The sequence below is a fragment of the Orbicella faveolata genome, unplaced genomic scaffold, assembly GCF_042242905.1.
Source record: "Orbicella faveolata isolate gen_17 unplaced genomic scaffold, um_ofav_v1 contig_35, whole genome shotgun sequence".
NCBI classification, from domain to species: Eukaryota; Metazoa; Cnidaria; class Anthozoa; order Scleractinia; family Merulinidae; genus Orbicella; species Orbicella faveolata.
In genome coordinates, this window is record NW_028301564.1 from 2,745,253 (window position 1) to 2,771,987 (window position 26,735).

General features: G+C 40.3%; 3 protein-coding genes across 4 annotated transcripts; 1 reads left to right on the forward strand and 2 right to left on the reverse strand.

The window, feature by feature from the left end:
• Positions 1-10: 10 nt before the first annotated feature.
• On the reverse strand, positions 11-1,646 carry LOC110048491 (uncharacterized). Its single transcript, XM_020754289.2, has one exon. The coding sequence runs from the start codon at positions 1,542-1,544 to the stop codon at positions 105-107; it is 1,440 nt and encodes a 479-aa protein (XP_020609948.2). The 5' UTR covers positions 1,545-1,646; the 3' UTR covers positions 11-104.
• A 5,117-nt stretch (positions 1,647-6,763) lies between these two features.
• LOC110048483 (uncharacterized) lies at positions 6,764-14,444 on the reverse strand. Of its 2 annotated transcripts, none has more exons than XM_089273547.1 (9): positions 14,296-14,444; positions 13,006-13,139; positions 11,785-11,829; positions 11,443-11,549; positions 10,565-11,025; positions 9,818-10,041; positions 9,281-9,395; positions 8,058-8,645; positions 6,764-7,651 (listed from the first exon to the last, which is right to left on the reverse strand). In XM_089273547.1, exons 1-9 carry the CDS (start codon positions 14,363-14,365, stop codon positions 7,443-7,445), a joined length of 1,953 nt encoding a protein of 650 aa, XP_089129673.1. In that variant the 5' UTR covers positions 14,366-14,444; the 3' UTR covers positions 6,764-7,442. The 2 variants fall into 2 exon arrangements, with proteins under 2 accessions (XP_089129673.1, XP_020609941.2); XM_020754282.2 differs by having other exon boundaries at positions 8,058-8,648.
• Positions 14,445-17,195: 2,751 nt separating this feature from the next.
• Positions 17,196-20,205, forward strand: LOC110048490 (potassium voltage-gated channel subfamily A member 1-like). Its single transcript, XM_089273548.1, has 2 exons — positions 17,196-18,862; positions 19,645-20,205. The coding sequence occupies exons 1-2, from the start codon at positions 17,638-17,640 to the stop codon at positions 19,872-19,874; spliced, it is 1,455 nt and encodes a 484-aa protein (XP_089129674.1). The 5' UTR covers positions 17,196-17,637; the 3' UTR covers positions 19,875-20,205.
• The last annotated feature ends 6,530 nt before the right edge of the window (positions 20,206-26,735 follow it).

Genomic DNA, 26,735 nt, shown 5'->3' on the forward strand with positions numbered 1-26,735 from the left:
TAACTATTTCAATAATAATCAGTCTCAATCCATCGGGCAATCAATCAGTTAATTGATTAAACAGTCAATCATTCAATCAGCAGCCATGGCAACTAGTCTCCTTGTCACAGCCTTTGTACTTCAAGAGGAATCACTTCTCTCAGTCGTACTTGTTCGCTTCCTTCAACCCTGCATTCTACATCACGTGCGCTGGACAGTTCAACGTGCTTTTCGTTCTGCACTGCGCATGTCTTGAAACATGAGTACACTGCCCGGCGCCAAGCCTGCCTGTAGGTAGCGTCACACAATGGTAACAGGGAAGAGATTGAAGACTGTGTGAAAATCAGCCACGTAACGAAGATGTGTGCTTGATGTGGATAGTCAACGGAGCAGATTTGTAGCACAAGTGAAACACAAAGAGGCAACCAGCAAAACACTGTCACACAACACCTCAGCATCAGGAAACGAGACAACGAGCGCTGTTGCTGGAAACCTTTGAATGGAGGCAGAAATCGTGGACTCTGGAAAACGTTCTTCATTTTCGTCAACCTTGGAAACTTGTAGGGAACTCTTGAGGAAATAACAAATGGATCCCCAGGGGAGCCACATTCGATCGTACCGGAAGCAGTGCCCGGAATTGGGCGGTCACGCGTTTCCGGTGCTGAGCAGGGATCACTTCCGTTTCCTCCGCTTTGTTTGTCAATTGCCCTTTCACGGCTAAGAATCTCCAGCAGCACACTTGAAGGTCCTTGAAGGGAACGAGACCACGTGGACGCCTTCCTGACTGACATGGGGCTGCTATAAGACGACATGACGCCAGACCGTCTGCCAGATAACACACTTGACCGTCTGGACGATCGGCCTGACTTGCACGACGATTTGGCCGACGTTGAATTCGAAGAAGACGCGTTAGTTGTCATCTCAGGGTCGTTAATCCTCGTTTCTAGTTTATGTCTCTCCCAGAACAGCTGCACTGGGTACGGTCGCCGTCGCTTTATTGCTCTGACAGCAAAAAGGATGGTGATGGAAATGATAATGAAAGAACAAGCGAGATAAAGGATAGAAAAGTTTGAGAAGATTTTATCACTGTTTTGTAAGGTACAGATGTGTGATAAAAGGAGGCCATTGTACGAACTCCAGCCCAAAAGAGGAGGAACACCTAGAAGCAACCCTATTGACAAACACACAACAAGAAAAACAAGTTCTGTTCTTTTGGCCTGGTGTCTCTGATCTGACTGAATCCTATTTTGCACTTTTTGACAGAACACAGCAAGAGAGAATAGAACCAAGAAGCAAGTGATTTGTGCCCAGGAGCTCAAAAAACTCAGGCTCTGACAGAGTATGTTGTTATGTTCCAGCCAAGTCGGGCCCATAATAATAGTCAGGAGCATGTTGCCTGGACCAATCAGTGTTGCAGTGAAGTCGAGTACCGCCAGAACTGTTACGTGAGGGCATCTGAGGGTTGTACGATAAGAAACAAAGGGGATGGCAAGATTACCACACACGCCAAAGAACAAGAGCACAATGACGAGTAGCAGTTGAAGAGTACTGGGAACAACCAACATGATCGGATGGATAAGCACTCACGTGACCTGCCGGTTTACTCCCTCGATTCAATGAATTGATAATCTGAAGAATTAATTAAGAAAAAATAAAAGGCGTTAAAAACTGTCAGGTACTCGTCGATCTATAATTCATTTTATTAAAAACGGAATCATTGAATAATGTAATTGGCCTAGCCATCATGAGTCAATACCGTGCTCTACAAATACGGTAAAAGTGCGCGTAATTTTTCTGGGTGTTTGTTTGTTTGTTTGTTTGTTTGTTTGTTTGTTTTAATTTTTTTTGCATTTTGGGGGCGTTTTTAATAAAACAATTATTCCACTCGCGCTTGTTGGATATGAGACGATTATAGCCAACCCGACGCTACCCACCTCGTAAGCTATCTACCATCTTGTATCAAACACACGCTCGTGGAAGAGTTTGTAAATAGTCAAATACGTTTAGTTCTCTTTTGGCATAATTTTATGTGGGACTGTCGTAAAATCATTAGGATCCATTAACAGAAGGAGATTTAATTGTGACATTTGTGAGCACTTTGTAGGTTTGACTTAGTCGTAAATTGAACTAAAATTACACTTTTAGTCAGTCACTAACTAGGTCGGCGTTTCAAAAGCTCAACTTTTTTCCAAACACGATCTTCAGTCGTTATTTCTTCCTGCATCCAAAGGAAAAAAACGTGTTTAGTCAATTCAGTTAAAATTGATTGAACTTCAGTTACTTTCAAGTTACACAAATATTGAGCATCCCATGAAATTTAATTAACTGACTAGCTGAATTTTGTTCAGTTCAAGGCTAACACGAAGGTCGACGTTTAATTTGGAGCCAGATTATGACAAAACAATTCGGTCAAAAATATGTCGCACGCAAGAGTACTAAGGTGAAAAGATCGCACTGTTTATATCGGTGCTAAATTCCTTAGCACTACTTTCTTCTACACCTAATACAAACTCAAGCCTCAATCTATCACTAAACGCCGCATTATAAAAGCATTTATTGAACACTTTGTACTCTTTTTTTGAAAGTAGACATCTATAGTGTTTAAAGTTTCTCCTTATCCAAGCTTTTCACTGAAATAAACCAGCACACTTCAGGAGCGTCCAATATAGGTGTTTTCAATCCCGCATCCCGCCATTAATTCAGTTCGCGTCAATCCCGCCATCCCGCCCCACTCAGAATGCTTATATGCTGATCCTACCTGGATAGAGTGGCAGTTCTCTGCGTAACGTCTGTAATGTGTGATTTTCTGTTTTTTAATCCCGCATCCCACCGTCAATTTTAAAACTATCCCGAATCCCGTCTATCAAAATGAGCAAATCCCGCTCCCGCCGAAATACTGTATTTTTATTCCGCATCCCGCGATTAAAAATCCTGTCATCCCGTCTCTCGCCTTCATTTTTACCCTCATCTCGCATCCCGTCAGACCTATGTTGCGCTCTCACTTCAGCTCTCTTCTAAGGAGATCACACCCTGCCCAATGTTTTACGGAACAAATTGAACATTTCGCGCTCAAGATCGCTGTACTTGTAGTATAGAAATACGGAGAACAATCAATGATAAATTTTCAGTTAAGGGTAAGCTTTAGTCTCATTAGGTAATTATTATAGTTTTTAAGGTAATCACGATTATTTAGAGGGAGTCAAGTCGTGACTCCTGAATCATTTCACGTCACGCCAAAAATCTCACTTACCCTAAATCTCTATCAGTTGATAAAATATAGAATTCACTTGTAACTAAACATTTACAAAAAAAAATTAACTCATCCACAAACGTCGCATAACTGAAGCCCTAAAAGGAAATCATGCTATCCTGTAAGCGGCGAAGCGAAGAAAACATTCATATTTTCACGTCTCTTTTTTTTCGCATCGCCGCTCGCTGAGGCAGTTGTCCGTTTCGTAAACGGTCGTTTCGTAAATGTTTACGAAACGGAAATCGGCCTCGCTGAGCCAGATATTGCGAAGTGAGTTCAACACTTCTTCCGAAAAAGAAAAAGAAAACCTCTGGCACCTAGGATACTAGTCCTTAGATCGATCTAAAAAAAAAAGTACAGAGAATAACTGTTGTTTTTAGAGAGCAAATACAAATCTCGCAAAAGTATAAAAAGCGGGCTAAACTGAAAAGGAAGGCCAAAAGTTTAATTTTGCCTTTTGCCGAAAAGGTCATTATTAAATTCCTTGTGATTAATTTTACAGAGAACAGACTTTCCATGGTTTTCCCTTTCAAAACTGCGTCTACTTCGAGCCTTTTTTCAGCATGTGGTGCTCGGCGAAAACAACTTACCTGGCAAAGCCTGATAAATACACAGGTTCATAAAAACAATAGAAACATTTCCATTTTCATCTAGTTAACGCATGGACTTAAAATATGAAGAAATTCTCCATCATTATTGGCGATTTCTGATTGTCATATGTTCTGCGAACTTGTGGAAGAAAAAGGCTGTATAGGCTGCGTCATGTGAAAACCAAAACTGTTTAGAAAACAGTGATATTGTATGGAGAAATTAGACTTTGATTCCTGTTATCCCTAAGGAACTAAAGATGCAAAACACAACCAAACGTTGTTTGCTTTTATATAACGCCGACCAACAACAACTTTTTCAAAATCTCTTGAGGAATAGTTGTGATTTGCCTAAGGTTACTATTAAGGGAGAACCTAACTACCGCCAAACTTATCGAAATCAGAAATATCGCCCATTTGAGCAAAGATAACCTTAAAAGTCGCTTGAAACTTTCCGCCAAGATCATGAAATCGAAGAAATCGCTAACTGACTTAAATTTTCGTTTAATTAATCTTAGGGTAGCCAAATTGCCAAATTAGCTTGTCGTTAAAAATAATAATATGGAGGTAATCTTGTTGTGAACCGCATGTTAAAAATTTAGCCAAACGTTCTGTTCTTTAAGAGAAAAGAGATTTATCCAAATTTTCATCCCTAATGAAAATTTACGCTTTACGTCAGCTTGTTCTTATGAGTCCGAATAAAAAATTTAGAAAAAACTGTAGTCAACTATGATCACCGATTGCTAAAAAAATATATTCCCTAATCTACTCGAATGTAACGGTGCATTGAGACTTTTACAAACGTATATATTCTTTAAGGTTACTGGAGACACTGAAGGTGACCCAGGTATAGAGCAGAACTTACCGGCCTAACCAGTTGCTCTAAACGTCTTCGAGGCAGACAGACGCGATGAACGATTTCGAACTGCTTTTTTCTGTTACTGAGTAATAACACAAACTTAGAATCAGCAACAATTTAACGGCCAATATTTCTTCAGTAAAACATTTGCCGCTATTTTCCTTCTAAAGGAAATAAATATTCGAAAATCCGAAGATTAGAGCAATGAGTGTTGCTATGACGCCATGGTGACGTAGCACAAGTTGACTGGAACAATTGAAGGCGTGGCTTAATTAGGAAACATTGTTGCCGAAGGAAATGTTTCTCACTATGGTCGAGCGTAAAAACTTTCTCAACTGAAACGTTTCTATTGGTTAGTTCCTCAATCAATGGTAAACAGCGTGTGTTTTGTGCTCGGTCTAGGCCAAAAAGCGAACAAAAACATACAACAAAGAACTTTTTTAGGGTTTGATAACCATTTCCCTCTATTAGCTACGAAACAAACAACCATGACGTATGTGAGTTCAAAATGTGTTTTAATTTTTATTGGGGCGTAACAGAGCAGCGGCGGATTGTTCGAAAGCCAGTTACGGCTAACCGAGGATTAAAAGTATTTGTATTACGATCCGACCTCCGTGGTAAGGTCTTAAGAGATAACAGAGAACTTCATCTCCCTAGAACTAAAACTGCTATGGGCCAGTCCACATTCAATTCATGTACGCTGCTGCCAAGGAATGGAATGACCTCCCAAACGACCATCGAAACTGCAGTAGTCTGAAAATTTTTAAAACTAAACTTTTTAAAATTTTTAGTGATTTAGACAAGACTGATCATAAATGTAGTGTTTACTGATTATTTTTTTAGTATTGTTTGATTGATTATTGTTTTTTATCATGTAATTTATAGATACTGATCATCGGTTTATACCAGCGTCTTCCTCCCGGACTTCGCTGATCGGTCTTTCAGTTTTAAATAAAGATTTTATTATTATTATTATTATTATTATTATTATTATTATTATTATTATTATTAAAAGTAAGTCAGCGTACTAATTTTTCTTACATAGAAATGTTTTTCACGCTTATGTTTTGTGAATTATTCAAACTAAAACCTGAAGGACAAACAATGTAAACAGAAAACCTCACCGAAAAGTTACAAAACTTAAATAAAAATTCTCGCTAATCCCAGGTTGGCATAATCGGGCTTTGAACAACCCGGCCCAGTTTCGTATTCTCGGTATAGGAGAGGAACTAGCCTGCAACTGAACCTACTGCGGGGAGTCTTTTCAAAAGCAAATTTTATTAATCTCTATTTAATAATATCCTTGCCTTGCCTTGCCTTGCCTTGCCCTGCCTTGCCTTGCCCTGCCTTGCCTTGCCTTGCCTTGCCTTGCCTTGCCTTGCCTTGCCTTGCCTTGCCTTGCCCTGCCTTGCCTTGCCTTGCCCTGCCTTGCCTTGCCTTGACTTGCCCTGCCTTGCCTTGCCTTGCCTTGCCTTGCCTTGCCTTACCTTGCCTTGCCTTGCCTTACCTTGCCTTGCCCTGCCTTGCCTTGCCCTGCCTTGCCTTGCTTTGCCTTGCCTTGCCTTGCCTTGCCTTGCCCTGCCTTGCCTTGCCTTGCCTTGCCTTACCTTGCCTTGTCTTGCCTTATGTATGCTGTAGCTTCTATGAGTGAGGTAACTGTACTTCAACTGACTCGTCCCCAGTCGCCTCTCAGTGTCGCATTGAGTATCAACGAGGGACGCGCGGAGTGAGCGTGGGAGCGCGGGGGATTATGGGTTGTCGCTTCTCTCTTCCCATCTACCTCCGCTTTATTACTTTTCCCCAGTCTTCTCCCGTTCTCGTCGGAGACTCAGAGATGGCTGGGGACGAGTCAGGTACATCTCACATTAAAGTTCTCAAATAACGCTATCCAACGGATAAATGACGTTAATCAAACATACTATCGCCTCGTGTGCCACTTTTTTTGTTCTTACCACATTTTGACATCATCTGTGATCTATTACTGAACAGACGCACGGTAACATGGAATCTAGTCGTTAAATCATATAGTGACACCCCCATGGAAGTCTATCAATTAAAATCGAGAAAAAGACCACGACATTCTAGAGCTGAAACGTAAACAACAACAACTTTGTTTATTCACTCGTACATTTACAGTTTTATATTCTAGGACAGAAAAAAATAATGTACACTTTGAGTCTGGATACCGAAGTAACCCGACAGTTTTCTAGTCAATTTTCTAGCGATTTCTACGAATATTTAAGAGAATACAGAAATTTTAAGAGAAGAGATCTCGAGATATGTACATGGTATGACAGAATGGAGAAAATCAATACAAGTTTTCAGAATGTTGTTCAAACAGTAAGTAGAATTCAAGTTGTTTAGAGAAGCTGAAGGCATTGAAATCTTTAATGTGAGTGGGGATATTGTCCCAGAGAATAGCCGCTATGTAAGCTATTGTTTGTTTTCCTGAATTGGATTGAGGGATTATTTAAAAGAGGTTGTCCATTTTTAAATAAATACTGAAAAGAACTTAAATGATACTGACCAAAACTCTTTTTGTCGAAATATGAAATTCGTCTCACTCCAATACATGGTATACTTGTTACAATCAATAACCAGTTGATACAACTGTTACGACTGAGTTGATAGACTTTAGTAGACTTTATTGGAGAGGGCTACATTTGACAGTAACATGTCAAAACTGAGAAACTAATGGCCCTCGAATGGGCTACAGGAGTATAATATATCCAAGAGTTGTATTTTGAAGCACTGCATGTGTGTGAAGTTACGGACTAAAACTATTCCTAACTCTAGGTGCAAGCAATAGACAAGCCACAAATGATATCACAATGCTCATAAATAACACGATTATAAACATTCTGTCCAAAACCATGGCGGCTTTTTTCCATTGCTCCGTGTTCGATCTCTTTGTGTTTTCTCTGTCACAAGATCTGGAAAGTTCGACATAGCCGTCTGAAACAGGGGCATGGTCATCTGCAATAAAGGTACACTTAGGTTTAGATGGACATTAACTTGAATTCGTTTATTTTTGGCGGGCCGACCAATCGACAGACCAACGGACCGATCGACTGATAGACAGACAGACAGACAGACAGACGGACGGACAGACTGACTGACTGACGAGGAAGCGGACAGACAAATGGACGGAAGGGGGAAGAACGGACGGATGAGCTGTTCAACTGTCTGACTAACTGACTGACTTGCTATCTTACAAAATGTCTAACTAACTGATGGGTTGAATGACTAAACGCACGGACGGACAGACTGACTGAGTCACTGACTGACTGACTGACTGACTGACTGACTGGTTGAATGACTGACTGACTGACTGACTTACGAGCCGACTGACCACCTGACTCGTTACGTCACATCATCTTACCTGTGTCGGAATCACTTTTATTCCCCTTGGAGTTCAGCGCCATCAACTGATTAGGTCCATCATTTAACTGGCTTGAAACGTCTTCGCCGCACTCTTCAACATTCTCCTCCAGCGATTCATCCCATGATGACTGAATGAACCAGGATGAACCCGCCGAACAGACCAGAGTGTGCTCTGTACGCTTTACCGCTGACTCAGTGCAATGTATCGAAGTCGCTCTCCGCTTAACAGTTTTTACGAATCCATCGTTATTGCGAGCAAAGGTCACTTTTTTGATCTCTTCAGGAGCACCTGCATCGTTTACATTTTCAACTGGAGTCAACATGTCTTCCCTAGCTACAGCAGTGTTTTCTTCTGATCTAAATGACGCAAAACTTGAAAAGCTGCTGCTGAGGTCAATTGAAGAACCAATTGTAGCCAACTTCAGGTGACCCTCTTGATCTTCCTGTCCTGCTGCTGAAATCCGGGGGAGGAATTCATGGCTACCACTGGTAATAATCAGGGGCGCTTCTCGACTTGTCGTAAATTTTTGATCATCACTCTGGATTTGACTGTCAGTTTTGGAGTCTACTTCCTTCAGATTTAAATCTGCTAAAAGATTTTAAAGAGATTAAAGACCTTCGTTAAAATTACTAGGTAGCATTTAAAGGTTCAAGATACATTGCTGAGTTAATGTAGAATTTTTTGAGCTGAAATTATTTAATCCTAATTTAACAGGAGTAAAGATAATGCAAACTCAAGGTCTTAAGCATGATCTCAAACTTCTGGCACGTTTGTGTTATTTACGCGTGGGCATTTCTTTTCATCTTTGCTGCTTTGGGAAATTTTTTATCATAAAATTTACAATTTGCACTTTCAAAGTGAGCTTGATAGTGAAATAATTTACTATTCTGATGTCTACATGCAAAAAGGCCTATTCAAGATAAACTAGTGAGAAACTAGTGAGAAACTAGAACTAAGTTATAGTGAGAAAGGACTAATACAAAATAAAAACGAAATTATAAAACGTGTGCATTTGATTTCTCAAGAGGTTTCAACTACGGGAACCGAGTGGTTTTGTGCTGAACTAAAATTGTAGTACCCAGTTTTCTCTGAAGAATTCGTCGAGACCATGTGACTCTCGTCAACCCACCTACAAACAAACAGACAAACACCTTCGATGCCGACATAATGTCCGCTAACACCGACACAGCATTAAAATCACGGCATGTTTGTTTGTGCACCTGTTTCTGCCGGATGGACTTTTGATTTTCTTCGTTTAGGGTCTGGATTTGAACGTTTGCAGGGGATTTGAACGTCTGCAAACAGCAGGGGTTGTAACCGCCCAAGTGTAAAATTCTGCAAGACATGACATCGCATTTGATTAGCGTAACAAAGGAACATGGTGCGTTTCATGGGTAATGCACCAAGAGACTCTTGTGTATAGCAATCGTTTAAAACGTAACTTCTCTTTGTCTACAAACGATCCCAGAGTCTATCACGCACCGTCGAGTTTTGCGTGAATTCCAGACCATAATAACTAAAGAAAATAATATGGCTGATAAGCGCTTATTTTCAGCCAATCAGAGTCCTTGTGTTGTCTTCTAGTCTTGGCAAAGACGGTTGTCTTCTCTGACTGTCAGCTCTTCGCCCGCCAGGAATATGAATGGCATTGGCGAATTGTCAGAGCAACCTTGACTGTTACGAGGCAACCTTTTCATATGGGAGTTTCCGTGTTGGGATTCAGGACTGCGAAAAGGCCTTTTACGCGTAGCACGTACCTTAAGACGGAGAAAAAACGATGCATGATGTAATTCCAAGCCGGAAGAGTTCATGAAGTACAGGGCGTACACGAGACATGTGCAACACATGGCCAACACCAGGATGATGATGGCGGAACCGTAGAACTTTGTTAACAGAGGAAATGCTGTTGATGTTTTTGGCATTTTAGAGTTCACCAGCAGAAGATACACCGAAAGACAGAGAAGGAGGTTTATACCAGCCTCTGTAACAATGACAAGTTCAAGAATTTGTTAGAATGCTTTAGGGGAATCGTATTCCAGATGCCAAAGGCCGGCTTTTCATGTGCGGCTGACAACATCGGTCACGTTTTTGTTGTGACGGTCCGACCTGAAGAATTCTGCCGCATGAGCGAAAAATTTAGTCCCTTTAAAAAATGATGACGTTTTCAAACGCACCGATTTATGCTAACGAAGCTACTACGGCTAGCGCATGTTGAAAAGTTTAGCCTAAATTTTTCAAGTTCGTAGTTTCCAATCCGTGTGAATCTTCTCCATCCTTGATCATCCTTGTTCGCGTATGGTTTATTATTACACTCTTTGGTGTTTTTCTGTCTTATCAAACCACTATTTTAAGGTTCTCTTCGATTAAAGGTAATTTTGTACCTGGCCAAAATAACTCAAAATTTTGTGAATGAGCTCCTTTTATGTCGAGTTCCTGTGTATTGCTTCAGAACGACATTGGATAACTGTACTTTATTAAGGGTAAAATTAAAAAGCAACCCTTACCCATTCGCTTTCCCACTTCTGGCGGGATGAGAAACAGTAACAGCGACAGGAATGAGATGGCCACGGGAGGAACGATGTAGTTGACAACAAAGAACAGAGCTCTTCTCCTTAAAACTAAGGTATACACCACCACGGATAAGTCATTGTCGTGAGACGAATACATCTGCTTGCGCATCTCTGCAGAGATTTCCAGTAGATCCCACATGTTGTTTGTTATGAAGTAAGTTAGGTCAATTCCACCTTTATTGAGATCAAGCCACAGCAACGTGGTGTCCATAGTCCAAGAACCAAACGTCAGCTGACATGTCTGGTCGTCAAATGGAAAGTCGGCAATATTTAATGCGCATGCGCTTTGGATGGACGTGGGCTGTGAGAAGAAGACGAGTCCGTCGCTGTAAACAATCAGGTTCATCTTTAAACCGTCCGAGTTTGAGATACCAAAGTCTCTTATGGTGCCGACTCTGGAAAAGTAGCGTAAAAGTGGAACCCGTTAAAGTCAAACCAAGTGAAACGTAACCCTCTAGGTTACATTAATAAATTAAAAAATAATTACATTAATGAATTAATGTAATTACATTAATGAATTAAGAAATAATTAAGAAAATTAAGAAATAATTTCACTTTCATTTTGTCAAAATTCTCATAATTTTCCTTTCTAAAGGCTCGGAAAACTATGAAAATTTTGACAAAACGCGCGTCACCAATTTAATATCACTCGTCACCATTTGATTACTTTTACATGTATAGTTCTGACAATGAGAGAAGAACTGATTAGATCTTGAGAAACGTGAGATTCTTAAACTGCTGCTTTGCATGATTGGTTATCAATATATTGCCCTGACTACATGTCACGTGACTGCTATCATGTTGGTACTTACGCTGAGTAAAGAGCTACGTCTGGAGTCCAGATCTCCTCAAACTCTAACGTCAACGAACTTATATTGTTTTCCGAAGAGTTCCATTGCAACCGGTTGTCCGTCCAATACTAACGAGAGACACGAAAGAAATGAAAAACAAATTTAGCTTCTTTTTTCTTTGAAAACATAACAATTAATTAAATAGATCCGAGATTTCGAGCTTTATGGAACATAAATCTTGTGAAAGCTGAAGAACTAGGAATATTATCTTTTGTCTAGAAATTTATTTTAAACTATTATTTAGCTACTTGTTTAGTTACTTACAAGGGACGATGACCATCATGGTGACCTCTTGTTACTTACCATTCGAAACCAGATTTTCAAACTAATTCGCTCCTTCATTGGATCCTATATTCATAATAAGGAAAATACTTTCTGTGTTAGTCGTTCGGCTGGTTTGTAAAAGGTAAAAGGTTAAGTCCGTATCGGCGAGCCAAGCGGTCTATCAGGCCGGAGCTAATCCGGCTTCTCTAGCATGAAGCGACTAGGAGTATTTCTACTCCCCAATGGATGGGATGCTAGTCCATCGCAGGGTTACCCCCCAGCATTAAATTCGCCCGTAGGCATTAGCCATTTATACACCTGGGTGGAGAGAGGCACTTTCAGATGAAGCTGTCTTGCCCAAGAACACAACAAATGTTCCCGACCAGGAATCGAACCCGGACCGCTTGATCCGGAGATAAGCGCGCTAACCATGAGGCTAGGCCACCGCGCTAGGTTGTAAAGCGGAATTGCAATTAGCTGAAGCTAGAATATGTATTCGCCAGTTTCGGGGACAAATTTTTTTGATATATAATGATATATCAATAATATGTAATGATATATTTATGTATAAGGGTCGTTATTTTCGGAACTTTTTATAATTTTGTTTGCGGAGCTTGAAATTCAGTCTGACAAAAGTGAAATCCTCTCCTTATAGCCACTAAAAGGCGTCTTAAAGTGAAGATGAATGCTAAGAAAGCTTTCACTCTATTCAGACTGGGCTCTTTTTGCCGATGTTCTACAGCTCTGCGTAACTCCACGAATATTTAACCAATAGTATCAAAGCCAACAGGGAACAGACCAAAAACGACTCAAACGAAAACAGAATCAATAAAGCAATTGCAGCCGCTGCTAAAATAACTGCATGAAATAAAACAACTGCGTGAAAGTTAATTTGTTAGTTAAGACTAGAAATTGAAGTCTAAATTGGGAAAAATACCTCAAAATAGTCAAAATATGGTTGCCATTAAGTTCTGAGAACAATGGCATGTCAATCCAAATTGTTCCCAGAAAACTTTCAGGGAGGTTAGGCAGCCTTAATTTAATTCACTTAGATATTGAAAACGTTTATAAAAATTAAGTCAGTGCGGGTGCTTTACAGCCCCCCCTTCCCTTCCCCCGCCTCAGAGACCTCAACAAACTAGGGTCGTCACCCAGTCGCAAAGCCATGTTATTGAAGGAGTTCTGAATGCTTTAGTAATCATCGAGAGTATTATGGATGTCTGAGGTTTCAATAGTTTCAGCTTCAATTCCGTCACTTACCACTTCATCAATGTTCTTGACTACCAAGTTAAGAGAAACCCTCGCTGGTGTTGATGGACGCTGGTTCTTGCTGTAGTTGGCGAATAGGAACTCTCTCAGTTTTTCTTCGCTCCCCTCGCTAATTCGTGCCGGTCCTATGGTGCGCCGAGTGAGTGAGACAAATCATAGTTAGATGTCGTTTCCTCGCATACTTGCGATTGTATACCAATTCTTTAAAGGAGCTCAGTCACGGATTGCGCATATTGAAAAGTTTAGCCTCAATTTTTTCAAATTTGTTGTTTGTAATCCGCGTCAATCTTCTCCATCCTTAGCCATCCTTGTTCCTTTATAGTTTATCATTATCTCTTTGGTGTTTTTCTATCTTATTAAACTGTTATTTTCAGGTTTCCTACCATTTAAAGGTAATTTTGTATGTGGCCAAAATAACTCAAAATACTGTGACTGAGCCCCTTTAACTTCTAAAAAACACATGAATTAACCGGCGATAATCTCTAATTGAACCGACCAGCTCTCCCCTTTGGCTTTGCGAGTGTAGATTAACTTGTTTGGGCCGATCACTATAATAATAATAATAATAATAATAATAATAATAATAACGACTTTATTGGATAACACGATGTTCTCTGGTTTTTCAAATCTCTCATATACATGTATTTTCCTTGATGAAAAAGCGTTTCTCTTATTCAACTGGCCTGCCCTCAAGATATTTCCAAACATTTGTCCAATTTCTCAACTGCGCGCGTAGGTTTTAGCAGCTGTTATTCAATTTTATCCTTAAGCTACTTAACTTTATACAAATAAACTAATCGATCTTCACCATTGCTAATTTAAAATTGTCACTAGATGACATAGCTGCTACAACCCAACTTAAGTCAAGCGTTTTCCAAACCTTTAAAGTAGATTAAATAGTTGCAAATTACCCTAATACTTAATTGTTGCTAAGCCCACCTGACTTGGTATAAAAAGGTAAACTTTTTACTCTCTATAGAATTCTAGGTAGCCATCATGACGTCATTGGATTTTCAGGTAAAAGATAACAGCTCAACTAATGACACATCACATTAACTTGTGAAGAATTTACAAAATGCGATTCATGATGGAATGAAAACGATTTTTGTAAAGTAAAGACTGAAGAACCGATCCTTTTTGTAGAGGAAAAAGTGGCCGTTGGCAACACTCGAAAGAAAAGACGATATTTATGAAGCAGAGTCGGGCCTCCGTTACACTTCGGCATAACTATGAAACCACATAATAACAAGTACTTCCCAAAAGGCAATACACGTATGGTACCTTGATCCCCAGTTGCTGTTACAACTAGTCCAAATACGATTCCGCCCAAAAGTAGTAAATTTGCTTGCATGGTTTACCACGAATTGAGCATAAACGTAAAAGATAAGTGAAGAACCATGATAAATTCCGCCTTTTAGCTGCTGACGAAGATACCTGTTCACTTTCAGTTTGTGACGTCATAACAGGTGGCTCATTGCACAATTATTTAATTTGTCGGCAAATAAAGGTGAATATTCATCTTAACAAGGACAAAACAGTAGATAACCTTACAAATCTTCATTAGGTACCTGTTATCAGATACGACATAAAAAAAATTGGAAAGCTCTGGGCGAGTTTCAAATTAATGACAAGAGAATGCGAAAGCCAGGTGTTCATGAGCAAGCATTATTCGATATGGTTTGGTATAACAGTAGTGGAACATCACGTGTACTTTAGTAGATTACTGATTACGTGCTAAGAGTAGACTTTTCCACAAGTATCCGAATATTTTTAGACATTTAGAAATTTCCGAGATATTTAGAGAATATTGAGATATTTTAATTTGAAAAATTAGTGATATTTAGAAATATTCACAGCTTTTTTGTTTATTTGTTTTCCTTGCTATTTTCTTGAAACAATATTATACCAGAAACAATCCAGTTGAGCAATTTCCCACTGGAAACTGACTAAAAGTGCTAAAAACAACAATTTACAAAATGGCGGATGCTGATAACATTGAGGTGCCTGAATCTTCTTCTTCGACTCCTGCTACTGCAAGAAAATTTTCGCTCAAGTGATCCAAAATCGGTGGATTTTTAAAACGAAAATAGGAGATATTGAGAAGGTTTTTCGAGATTTTAGAAAACATTTTTGTGATATCTCGAATGTTTTTTAGAATTTGCGGAAAAATATTTACTTGATATTTGTGGAAGCCCAAGCTAAGAGCCTGGTATCGTTTTTATTTACATCAACAACGTGTGAGCCTTCGAGGGAGTCAGTGAGTGAATGCGTGAAAGCTTTATCTCATTGCTTTCCATGAAGGAAAAAAAAAACAGACAGAGAAATCGGTTTGTAACCCTCAAATTCACAGACCTAACACTGATGAAATGTACAGCGGTGAGAGGATACTGCACTATTGGTTATTAATTCGTTATTTGCCTACCAGTGCATTGAAAGGAAAGTTTCGTTTCTAGGTTTAGTGTGACTACATATAAGTGCAAATTTTGTACTCCCAGGAAATTAGCACTGCGTTACACGGTAACTGTGCCATGCTAACCGGCAGGGTACGGTTTGGACGTCGATGTCCCCTGAACGGGGTATATAAAGCTATGAGGGTCTTTCTTACACCGGGCCTGAAGTTGTCCTAAACAAGGTAGAATTATCATTTGCAAGATTGCTGTCGTTAAATGTGGTTAAATCAGTATTCAAGAAGCCAAGATTCAAGACGTTTTCTGGCCTCGATCATTAGATGGTCATCAGTCAACATCAGATAATTTTCAAGACAAGATAGCATTTAAAATAAAACTTTAAAATTACTAAAGAGTTTTTCAGAACTTTGTAACGGTCATTTTTGAAAACATTCCGCTTTTTGCTGCGCGAACCCGGGGCCTTGTTTTCAAACAAAATATAGTTCATGTTGTTGCTTTTATTTATATGCTTACAAGTAATCAAGTATCTTAAATTGAGAAATCATACCTTTGAAAATATCCACAAGTTTGTCTAGTCCCTGACGGGCTAGCCGTGGCACTTTCAGAAACACGTATGTCAAATCCCGGGGTCGCCCCGGGTACACAAATGCCCAGCCCCCGGCCCGCGATAAAATTGCGAATGCCCCACCGCCGGGACTGACAACGTGAGCAATTGCCCCCGGTTGCCCGGGGGGAGATGGGCATTGCTGTAATTGACTGATTCGCGAGAACGAGCATGAACTATGCTTATTTGGCAAGCTTTCAAGCAATATAATTCGTGGACCGACCCGTTCAGAAAAAGATAGACATCTGTGTTTGTGAGATGACTGGCATATATAGCATAATTCTGTCCAAACCGTTCTTCTCAAAACACAGCATTCTGATTACGTTGTTCACGAAGTTCGAGCACATGATAAAGCAAGCAATCTGTCCCATTCTCATCCCCAGATTCCACGCCCTAGTTATGATCTACGCTAGGCACGCCTACGGCCATGGCCCCCCTTTTGGGGACCAAGACAAAACGGCTTGCATTTTATGAATCGGGCTTTCGGAAGCCCGAGTAATTAAATTACATCAGGCCTCTTTTCAATTATAAGACTACATTTTGGGAAAGAAATGTCGAGACAAAAATGTATATTGTTCTTTAGGATATTAAACTAAGTGCAATCAATCGATGTCAAGTAATATTTGATTGTCTCGAAATTTAGCGCAGAATTTCAATCAAATGTGGAATTCAATGAAGCATTCCGCCAATCAGTGAACTTGGTTGTTTTATCACTGCAAGGCATCAACAGATCAAAGGGAACGGTGAACTGCTATCGGTCTTAACATTTAGCATGTTTTGACCACTTCAAATCAAAACACTGACTTTGCTTGGGTAATTAATCACAGGTTTTTCATCCCAGTCAGTAAATGGGTCTTAAAACATGGAACATAAGTTGTCAGCCAAGATTGTACTATAATAAGCGACAGACTTGAATAGTTATAAAAGACGCTCAGGTCAAAAGGCCAATTGCACGTCGCGAGATAAGAAGTTTATCAAAAGGTTGTGTTTTTTGTGGTTAACAAGTTTGAAGTTAATTAAACTAAATCTAATATTCAGCTGGAAATATTTGAGTTAATATCTGGTTCTGTCACATCGTAACTGATCTCGCCTGTGGCGGGTCTTTTGTTTGTGCTTCCTAAGACGAAATTGTTTGTGCAGTAAATACTACGTCAATGTTGATAATAACACATACTTCAAATCTTTTGTTTATGGAAACACTTAGCGTTGGATAAGCTAAAGATAATCTTCCCAAACAGCTGGATACAGTCCACAATCAGCACGGTGCTGTGTTAATTGCCCTGCCTTTAGCAATTTGCATTGCTTTGCTTCTAAGACTCTTCCCACGCAATAGACATGGGACCGCTCCGTCTTTGATGAACTCTTTTGATTTCCGCCTGGGAGAAACGTTTTGTCGTTGCAATCTTCACCTCAAGGTGACAACACTTGATCTTACAATGTATCTAACATGTCACAATCAGTTACCTTTGGAAATTGGTGTGCGTGACTAATTATTCTCGCTGTATCATTCTATTAAAAGAACAAGTTACAAAGTTGTGCTTTGCGTGTTAATCAGTCCCTGGGCTTGCTACAGCATCATCTTATCCGGCTTCTCTTGTCCAAGAAATCGAGATGCTCCATTTACACGGACAACGATTAAGAAAAACTGGGTCATCGAAAACAAGACAGCGGAGCGTGAGCTTGGGTCAGCCCCGTGTATTTCAGCGCTTCGGAGAGCACTCGAAGCAAGCAGTTATTCAACCATACCGCAGCAAAAGTAGAAAGGCAAGCGATCGTACTAATGGAATCACAGTCAACGTGAGCGGAAAGAGGTACTTCTTTACGGTGAAGTTGTTATCGCAGTTTCCTCACAGTTTACTAGCGCATCGGGCGAAACGATCGTTTTTCTACGATTCCATACGAGATGAATTATTTTTCGATAGGAATCGAACAGCGTTTGAAAGCGTCTTCAATTTTTATCAATCAAAAGGAGAGTTGATGCTACCGGATGAGAACTTCCCCGAACAGCTCTTTGCAGACGAGTTGCAATTTTTTGGACTCTACCAGTATGTCAGCGAAGATATTAAGAAGAACAAGTTAGCAGTTCCTAGTGTCTTGAAAAAGAAACGCGTTGTCCCTTCAAGAAAATTCCAGAAGGAAGTATGGAAGATCTGTGAGATTCCTGATTCAAGCAGACTCGCGAGGCTGTTGAATTTGTTCTCATTATTAGTTATTGTCTGTTCTGCTTCAATTCTCTTTATTGACACTCTCCCTACTTTCAGGAGCACAAAAACCATGACCTCTACATCGAATTTTACATCGATCACTACAAAGGATTCTATTTACGAGAAAAGCACCATATCGCCTGAAAAAGTCAAGATTATCAAGATCATCTCGATAGTGGAAGCTTGCAACATTGCCTGGTTTACGTTCGAGCTTCTCGTACGCTTCATCGTTTCCCCAGAAAAACGAAATTTTTTCCTTCGACCGTTAAACGTCATCGATTTAATCGCAATTGTACCATTTTACATCTCACAGTTTATTGCCTCTTCGTCCATTGGTACTCCGCTGTACATTTTGCGCGTGCTCCGTTTGTCCAGAGTTTTCCGGGTAATGAAATTCTCTCGGTACATTTCAACGATGAAAGTCCTTGGAAAAACTGTCAGAGCGAGCATTGGCGATCTATGGACGATGTGTTTTCTGAACATAATTGGAACTGTTCTGTTTGGTAGCACAACTTATTACTGTGAGAGTTGGGACGAGGAGACTGAGTTCGAGAGCATTCCCGTGGCCTTTTGGTGGGCCATAGTGACCATCACTACAGTCGGTTATGGAGACCTGGTGCCGAGAACACTTTGTAAGTCAAAAACCAATATTTGCTTTTAACGGAAATAAAACATGATTTTTTTTCGTGTGAAAGGAAAAGACGAATGAAGGTTTGAGAACGAGAAATGCTAAACGCGAGCCATAAGCGAGTGTTTCCAAGGGTTTCCTGCACTTTCTCAAACTTTCATTTGTATTTCTGTAAGTCAATAGAAGTACGGAGAAAATTACCTCTATTGCTTAGAACCAATGTAAGCATTCTTCTAAAAAAAATAAAATGACCATAATAGAGTTTAGAATACAAGGTAAAAGAAAAGTGGCCATTTTACATGCTGGGCCTTTCGAAGACAGCGTCAGCCAGTGGTCTTGGAAAGTGATCTAGGGATTTCATCTTCAGCGATCTAACTTGTGATTAAGGAGGGGGAGGCAGTGTTTCTGACTTGTATATCTATAGCAGGAGCCCATGGGCTCCTGCTGTAGTACCCTGGGCCGGATTGTTCAAAATCAGGTTAAAGCTAACCCAGGATTAAAAGTTAACTGGAGTATTAATTTTTCTTGTATAAAAATGTCTTTCACTGCTTATGTTTAGTGTAGTTTGACATTATTCAAATTTAAAACTGAAGGACAAACAATAAAACAGAAAACCTCACCTAAAAGTTACACAACCGGGATCAAAATTCTCTCTAATCCTGGGTTAGCTCAATCAGACTTTGAACAACCACAGAATTATCAGCATGCTAAGCAGCACTGTCGTACATTTGCATCGATTTGTGCCATTCTCTTCCTTTCTGTGATTGGCTGACTGTTGTTTTTCAGGCGGCAAGATAGCGGGTGGCATCTGTTCTGTGTCGGGAGTCCTGCTCATTACACCGTTCCTGCCAATCATCTTTAACAAGTTTAACCGGTTTCAACAGCAGGCGGAGACACGCCCAACAAGTGCAAAGCAAGGCACGCGTGATCATCCACGTGCACGCGCCTATTCCACACAGTACGACGCTAATGAATCGTTGATTAAGGAAAAAACGAGACGATTTACCATTGGTTAATGAAAAATAAAAACTACAGTCGAACCTCCGGGTTGCGACCACCTCTCCTCAGCGACCAGTATTATAAATTACCAGAAGTTTCCAAGTCAACTCACTATATTTGAAACCTCTTGTAAGCGACCACCTCTCGTTAGCGACCGCGACCATTTTTAGAGCTAAAAGTTTGAAATTTTCTTTTGTTTTTAACCCCCCTTAAGGGACCACTCAGCAGATAATAAAGCGGAAATTATCGCATTATCTGGGTAGTACAAGAGACGGACATTTCTCAATGGCAGTACCGAATATTTTTCTCGAAATTGACTTTTCACATAAATAAAACGTTTAAAACATGGGTCTCTGGTCTGGGTCTCTGGTCGGTCAAGTCTCTGCAATTACCATATGTGACCTCTCACGCGAAAACGTTCCTTACGGTATCCGTTCGAATGGCTCAACGCAAGGCAAGTGAACTAACCTGCGATCAGGCTCCCAGCGAGGGCAGAAAAGAAAACGCTGGCGAGAGAAGCAAGCCGTTAAGCACGAAAAAAAGAATTCCGCGAATTGCGCCCCCTCGTCACGATCCGTTCTCAGCTCTCCCCGCTCGCCTTAGACCACACTTGGCTGGCTGGCACTAAACCCATTAACCCAATCGGGAGCCTGTTCGCAGGCTACAAGTGAAGGGATAATTTGAATAAAGATAGTCAGTTTACTTGTTCCAAGACAACTTAAGACCACTTGGTTCTACATGAGTTGATAAACACTGAATATAATAAGTAATGACTCGATTTAATGAAACGCAAACTGTGAAGGTAAATGTGAGGAATTAATGAGATGTGGGCTGTGTAGGGGTATGTGTTGGGAATTATAAATACGATGAGAGCTGTGTAGGTATATGTGGGGAATTAATGATATGAATACTGTGTAGATATATGTGGAAGATTATTGAGATGTAGGCTGTGTAGGTATAATTGGAGGATTAATGAGACGTAATCTGAGTAGGTATATGTGGGGGATTAATGATATGTAGGTTGTGTAGGTATATGTGGAAGATTATTGAGATGTTGGCTGTGTAGGTATATGTAGGGATTAATGAGATGTAGGCTGTGTAGGTATATGTAGGGATTAATGAGATGTAGGCTGTGTAGTATATGTGGAGGATTAATGAGATGTAGGTTGTGTAGATATATGTGGAAGATCAGTGAGATATAACCTGTGTAGGTATATGTGCATGGGGGATTAATAAGATGTATGCTGTGTAGGTATACGTGAAAGATTATTGAGATGTAGCTGTGTAAGTATATGTGGGGCATTAATGAGATGTAAGCTGAGTAGGTGTATGTGGGAGATTAATGAGAAGCAGGCTGAGTTGGTATATGTCGAGAATTAATGAGATGTAAGCTGTGTAGGTATATGTGCATGGGGGATTAATAAGATGTATGCTGTGTAGGTATACTTGAAAGATTATTGAGATGTAGCTGTGTAGGTATATGTGGGGCATTAATGAGATGTAAGCTGTGTGTACGTGGGAGATTAATGAGAAGCAGGCTGAGTGGTATATGTCGAGAATTAATGAGATGTAAGCTGTGTAGGTAAACGTGGGGGATTAATGAGATATAGGCTCTGTAGGTATATGAGAGGGATTAATGAGATGTAGGCACGGTAGGTATATGAGGGGGATTAATGAGATGTAGGCTCTGTAGGTACATGAGGGGAATTAATGAGATGTAGGCTCTGTAGGTATATGAGGGGGATTAATGAGATGTAGGCTCTGTAGGTATATGAGGGGGATTAATGAGATGTAGGCTGTGTAGGTATATGTGGGGGATTAATGAGATGTAGGCTCTGTAGGTATATGAGGGGGATTAATGAGATGTAAGCTCTGTAGGTATATGAGGGGGATTAATGAGATGTAGGCTGTGTAGGTATATGAGGGGGATTAATGAGATGTAGGCTGTGTAGGTACGTGTAGGGGATTAATGAGATGTAGGATATGTAGGTATATGGAAGGGAGTAATGAGCTGTAGGCTATGCAGGTATATGTAGGGGATTAATGAGATGTAGGCTGTGTAGGTATATGTAGGGGATTAATGAAATGCAGGCTGTGAGGGGATATTGGGAGTTGAAATTGGGAAGAATACTCAAGTATACTCCAGGAGGTATTGTTTTAAGAGAGATTAAGAGAGATGTGTGTATTGCGGTGGAGTTAACTAGCCGCTCAACCATCTCATTACTTCCCCACATATACCTACACATCCTACATTTCATTAATCCCCTACATATAGCTACAAAGCCTACATCTCATTAATCCCTTACACACAACTACACAACCTACATCTCATTACTTGCGCCCAACCATCCGGGTGGTGTCGCACTTATAAAGCGAAAGAACAAAAGGCTTGGCTGTGAGCCAATGAGAAAGCATTGACGTCAGTTTGGACAGACGAGTTTCTGAGACCGGCTGAATTTGATTTTTCAAAATGGCGGACATACCTTTATTTAAAGCTATAATATGCTAATTTACCAAACATTCTTTATATGCGCGCTGTGTTCTGTAACGGCTATGTGATTTATGCTATACATGCAGTTATATAATATACGCGTACTTGAGTTACAGTAGCCGGATTAAGCCCTGATTGATGACGTTCGTTTAAGGTTCTCTCTGCCATCTAATATTACACGTTGCAGCGAAAGGGTAGTTCAAATTCATTGACAACGTCTACCGTCTACGAGCGAAGACAACTTCCGGTGCCTTGCCGCCGTAAGCATGACAATTTTCAATGTTATTCCACCAGATATCATTGTCTCCGCAACATTTACATATGAGGTCAATTAAGTAGCGAGATCCCCGAGAAATGGAAGCTATGGAAAGAGAAATACCGTAATAATTACTTGGTTTGGAGAGGGAAAGCCCCGAGTAACAACTCGCCATGTTCAAGGACGTTATTGATGACGATGGCCTTTCAGTGATAAAAGCCTTAAGCTATACTGAAGAAGCAGATGCAAACGATTGCCGTGTAGTAATGGGGAAGATGAAAAGGTATTGCATCGGCGAAGTAACGTAAACAAGATTGTTTCAGCAGGAGGGAAAAACTTCCTACCGAAACGCTTGACAACTTAATCGCTGAAAATACAAAAAAAGAGCTGCAATTTACGTGATTTTTTACGGTTTTTTACACGATACTCTCATCCGCGTTCGACTAGTCTTGGGATAAAACAAGAGCAAAGCACATAGCGGCCACTTAGGATGACAAACCCCACGTTAAACAAGTGTATCGACCTGGATATATAATCAAGTATTCTTCCTCAGCCGCCCCCCTGAATATCCCGTCACAGCCTACATCTCATTAATCCCCCACATATACCTACACAACCTACAGCTCATTAAACAGCCTACATCTCATTAATCCCCTGCATATACCTACACAGCTTACATCTCAATAATCCCCCACGTATACCTACACAGCCTACATCTCATTAAACAGCCTACATCTCATTAATCCCCTACATATACCTACACAGCCTACATCTCATTAATCCCCCACATATGCCTACACAGCCTACATCTCATTAATCATCCACATATACCTACACAGCCTACATATCATTAATCCCCTACATATGCCTACACAGCATGCATCTCATTAATCCTTCACATATACCTACATAGCCTACATCTCATTAATCCCCTACATAGACCTACACAGCCTACATCTCATTAATCCCCTACATATACCTACACAGCCTACATCTCATTAATCCCCTACATATACCTACACAGCAATACATCTCATTAATCCCCCACATATACCTACACAGCCTTCATCTAATCAATCCCCCACATACACCTACACAGCCTACATCTCATTTACCCTTCAGATATACCTACACAGTTTTCATCGTATTAATGTTCAACACATACTCCTACACAGCCCACGTCTCATTTATCCTTCACATTTACCTTCAGAGTTTGCATTTCATTCAATCGTTTCTAGAGTCATTACTCATTATATTCAGTGGTTATCAACTCATGCAAAACCAAGTGGTCTTAGGATATCTTGGAACAAGTAAATTGACTATCGTTATTCAAAGTATCCGTTCATTTGTAGCCTGCAAACAGGCTCCCGGTTGGGTTAATGGGTTTAGTGCGAGCTAGTCTAGGGCGAGCAGGGAGAGCCGAGGGCGGCATTGTGACGAGGGGTGCGCAATTCGCGGAATTCTGTTTTTCGCACTTAACGGCTCGCTTCGCTGGCCGTATTTTTTTTTCGCCCCCGCCGGATGTTTTTTCCGCCCTCGCTGGGAGCCTGTTCGCAGGCTAGCTCACTTGCCGTGCGTTCAGCTATTCGAACGGATACTGTAAGGAACGTTCTTACGTAAGAGGTCACATATGCTAATGAGGCAAAATTTTGACCCAATATGGTCTAAGCTCTCGTAAACGACCACCTCCCGTAAGTGACCACCAAAGCGTGACATTTTGAGTGGTCGCTTACGGGAGGTTCGACTGTAGGCGAGAGGAGGACTGAGGATAGCGCCACGTGATAACGAAAGCCATAGACACTTTGCATAAATGGCGCCAATATTTGAATAACAACACTTATACACCCTAAGCCTCACATTCATGTAAAAAATCCTTTGCCTGGAAACATGAATACGAGGCTAAGGATGTATAAAGTGTTGTTATTCAAATTTAGGCGCTTTTTATGCAAAGGATCTATGACGAAAGTATGGAACTCAGTACAGTGTATTTGCAAAAGCGTCCAAACTAGTGAAACTTTAAATCGTACTTCAAGCTCAATACAATTAATATTAATGTCTTACTTTACTAACGATAATTAGCTCAAATTTACTGGTCATTTTTCGTATTATCTTGAATAAACAAACAGAACAAATAAGTAGAGACGAATCTAGAGAACTGCTATTTATCATGATTTGTTGACCAGGTGCTGACTAGAAATTTGTTTTAAATCATGTCAATAATTAGTTTGTAATACTCAATTTGGGTCGTGAATTAGTTCCTGGAATTTGGTTAATTGCTTGAACTGTAACTGGAATTCTAAAAACCTTGAAAATCAGGTCATTAAGGTTAAGCAGTAATTCGTCTCTTGTTTTAATAATTGAATGAATGAATTACCTTCTACCAGTTTAAATGGGCATAATTATGCAGCGTTATTGTAATTGGTCAATTAACTGAAATACGGTGGACATTCTCACGATTGAAATTCTTGATAATTGGCAAACCACAACATCGTTAGTGCGGTTCTCATTTGAGAGTCCAAAATTAATTGGTTTTGCATCACTACGCTGCACGATTGTCTTAGGAAACTCGCGCCACTTTTTCATCCAATCAGAAGTAAAACCAAAACCAATCGTGACCCACTCACACACGTTTTCCCGCGCTTCGCGTCAGCTACATGTAATTACTTCGAGTTTTGATTGGTTCGTTGGATTGTCTGTGTCCTTTGTGATTGGCTAGAGTGATTACTTTGGTTTTGGTTTTAAGGCGATACTCAATTGAAAACCGTAATTAGGTAAGTAATCACTAAGTCGTTTTAGTCATTTATTCTTTACTGGTAATTACTTCATTTGCGCTCCTAGTTTTCTAATTAGCACATCGAAGAAAACAACTCTTATCAATCAGTAGTTTTCGCGCATAACTGTCAAAAGTCATGCAACAGTTTAAGTTAAGTGTTTTTTAAGCCAACAACACCCACCATGTCGCAGCGCTTCTCAACAGTGTTGCCAAACGCACGCAACATGTTGCGCCCAACAATGTTGCGAGATGTTGCGTTGAAATGTTGCGATCGTTTGGCCGGGGCTTTAAACATTTAACAGCTTTGCCGGTTTCGCCATTTCCTTTGAATTTTACAAACAAGACTTCGCCACATAATCGCAAAACATGAAATACAAGCCGTTTGGAGAGTGACGGCATTTGCTGTACAGATGCCAGAATTAATTTTGTTTAATTTTCTTCGCTACGTAAATCCCGCTTTAACGTCAGTAGGGACTAATTAGCATTGTGGCAATTAGCAAGAGATAATTTGGTTAAATTAACGTGGTCAATTAATTTTTTCAGGCCGTAAATTAGACCTGTTTTGGTAATTATAGTTTTCGAGGCCTATTTAATCTCGACGCCACTTTTACTGTTGCAGTGTTGAATTCAACGCTGAAGGAAATTTTTCAACTAGCGATATAACTGATCTATGGTATTCTACGCATAAAAACAGCTCGCATCGATTTCCCTTCGCTTTGAGCAAGAAAATTACATCGAGTGGTGAAAAAGGTAAGACTTTTTACAATTCGATTTCATATTACCCAAAGGATGGTGGATAACGTCAAATTTTGTTAGAGGGTAGCAATCGGTTAGCCTTCCTCCAGCTAAATTTCCAATGCATAGTTCACGAAAATATAGGGTTTTGTTGGTTTGGGACAATCGACAAACTGACAGAAAGTGAAGATGAAAAACGAAATTACCCAAAAAGACGAAACGTTCAGAATCGTAAGTTAAAATAGGTTGACGTAACCCCTAGAGTAGGATTGAATGTAGCAGATCCTTGCCTTACCTCACTTAAATGCCTACGTAACCGCACGTCGATGATGCCTGTCTACTGTGAAATGACTACGTTTGTTGAACGTTGGGTGATTCAGGCCCCATCAACACTACGCCGGAGGAATTTGGAAACGGTTTATTTCTACGGTCAGGCCTACCGTCCACACTAATCCGTCACGAAAACAGAGCTTTTCGAAAACGCTCTTCAAATCGGAGGAATTTGAAAACTCCAGCTTTTCGTCAGTTCGTGTGGACGGAGAGCATTTTGAAAACGGAGCCTTTCAAAAAATTAATTGTGTCCCAGTAATCGTGTGATTTCCCTGACCGAGTTTTCCTCAAAC

Coding starts and splice junctions, on each gene's coding strand:
- LOC110048483 (XM_020754282.2), bottom strand. CDS start 14,365: ATGCAAGCAAATTTACTACTTTTGGGCGGAATCGTATTTGGACTAGTT. Junction 11,830..13,005: donor TCAAGAACATTGATGAAGTG/GTAAGTGACGGA, acceptor TTATGAATATAG/GATCCAATGAAGGAGCGAAT. Junction 9,396..9,817: donor CGTTTTTTCTCCGTCTTAAG/GTACGTGCTACG, acceptor CATGTCTTGCAG/AATTTTACACTTGGGCGGTT.
- LOC110048491 (XM_020754289.2), bottom strand. CDS start 1,544: ATGTTGGTTGTTCCCAGTACTCTTCAACTGCTACTCGTCATTGTGCTC.
- LOC110048490 (XM_089273548.1), top strand. CDS start 17,638: ATGCTCCATTTACACGGACAACGATTAAGAAAAACTGGGTCATCGAAA. Junction 18,863..19,644: donor CCTGGTGCCGAGAACACTTT/GTAAGTCAAAAA, acceptor GTTGTTTTTCAG/GCGGCAAGATAGCGGGTGGC.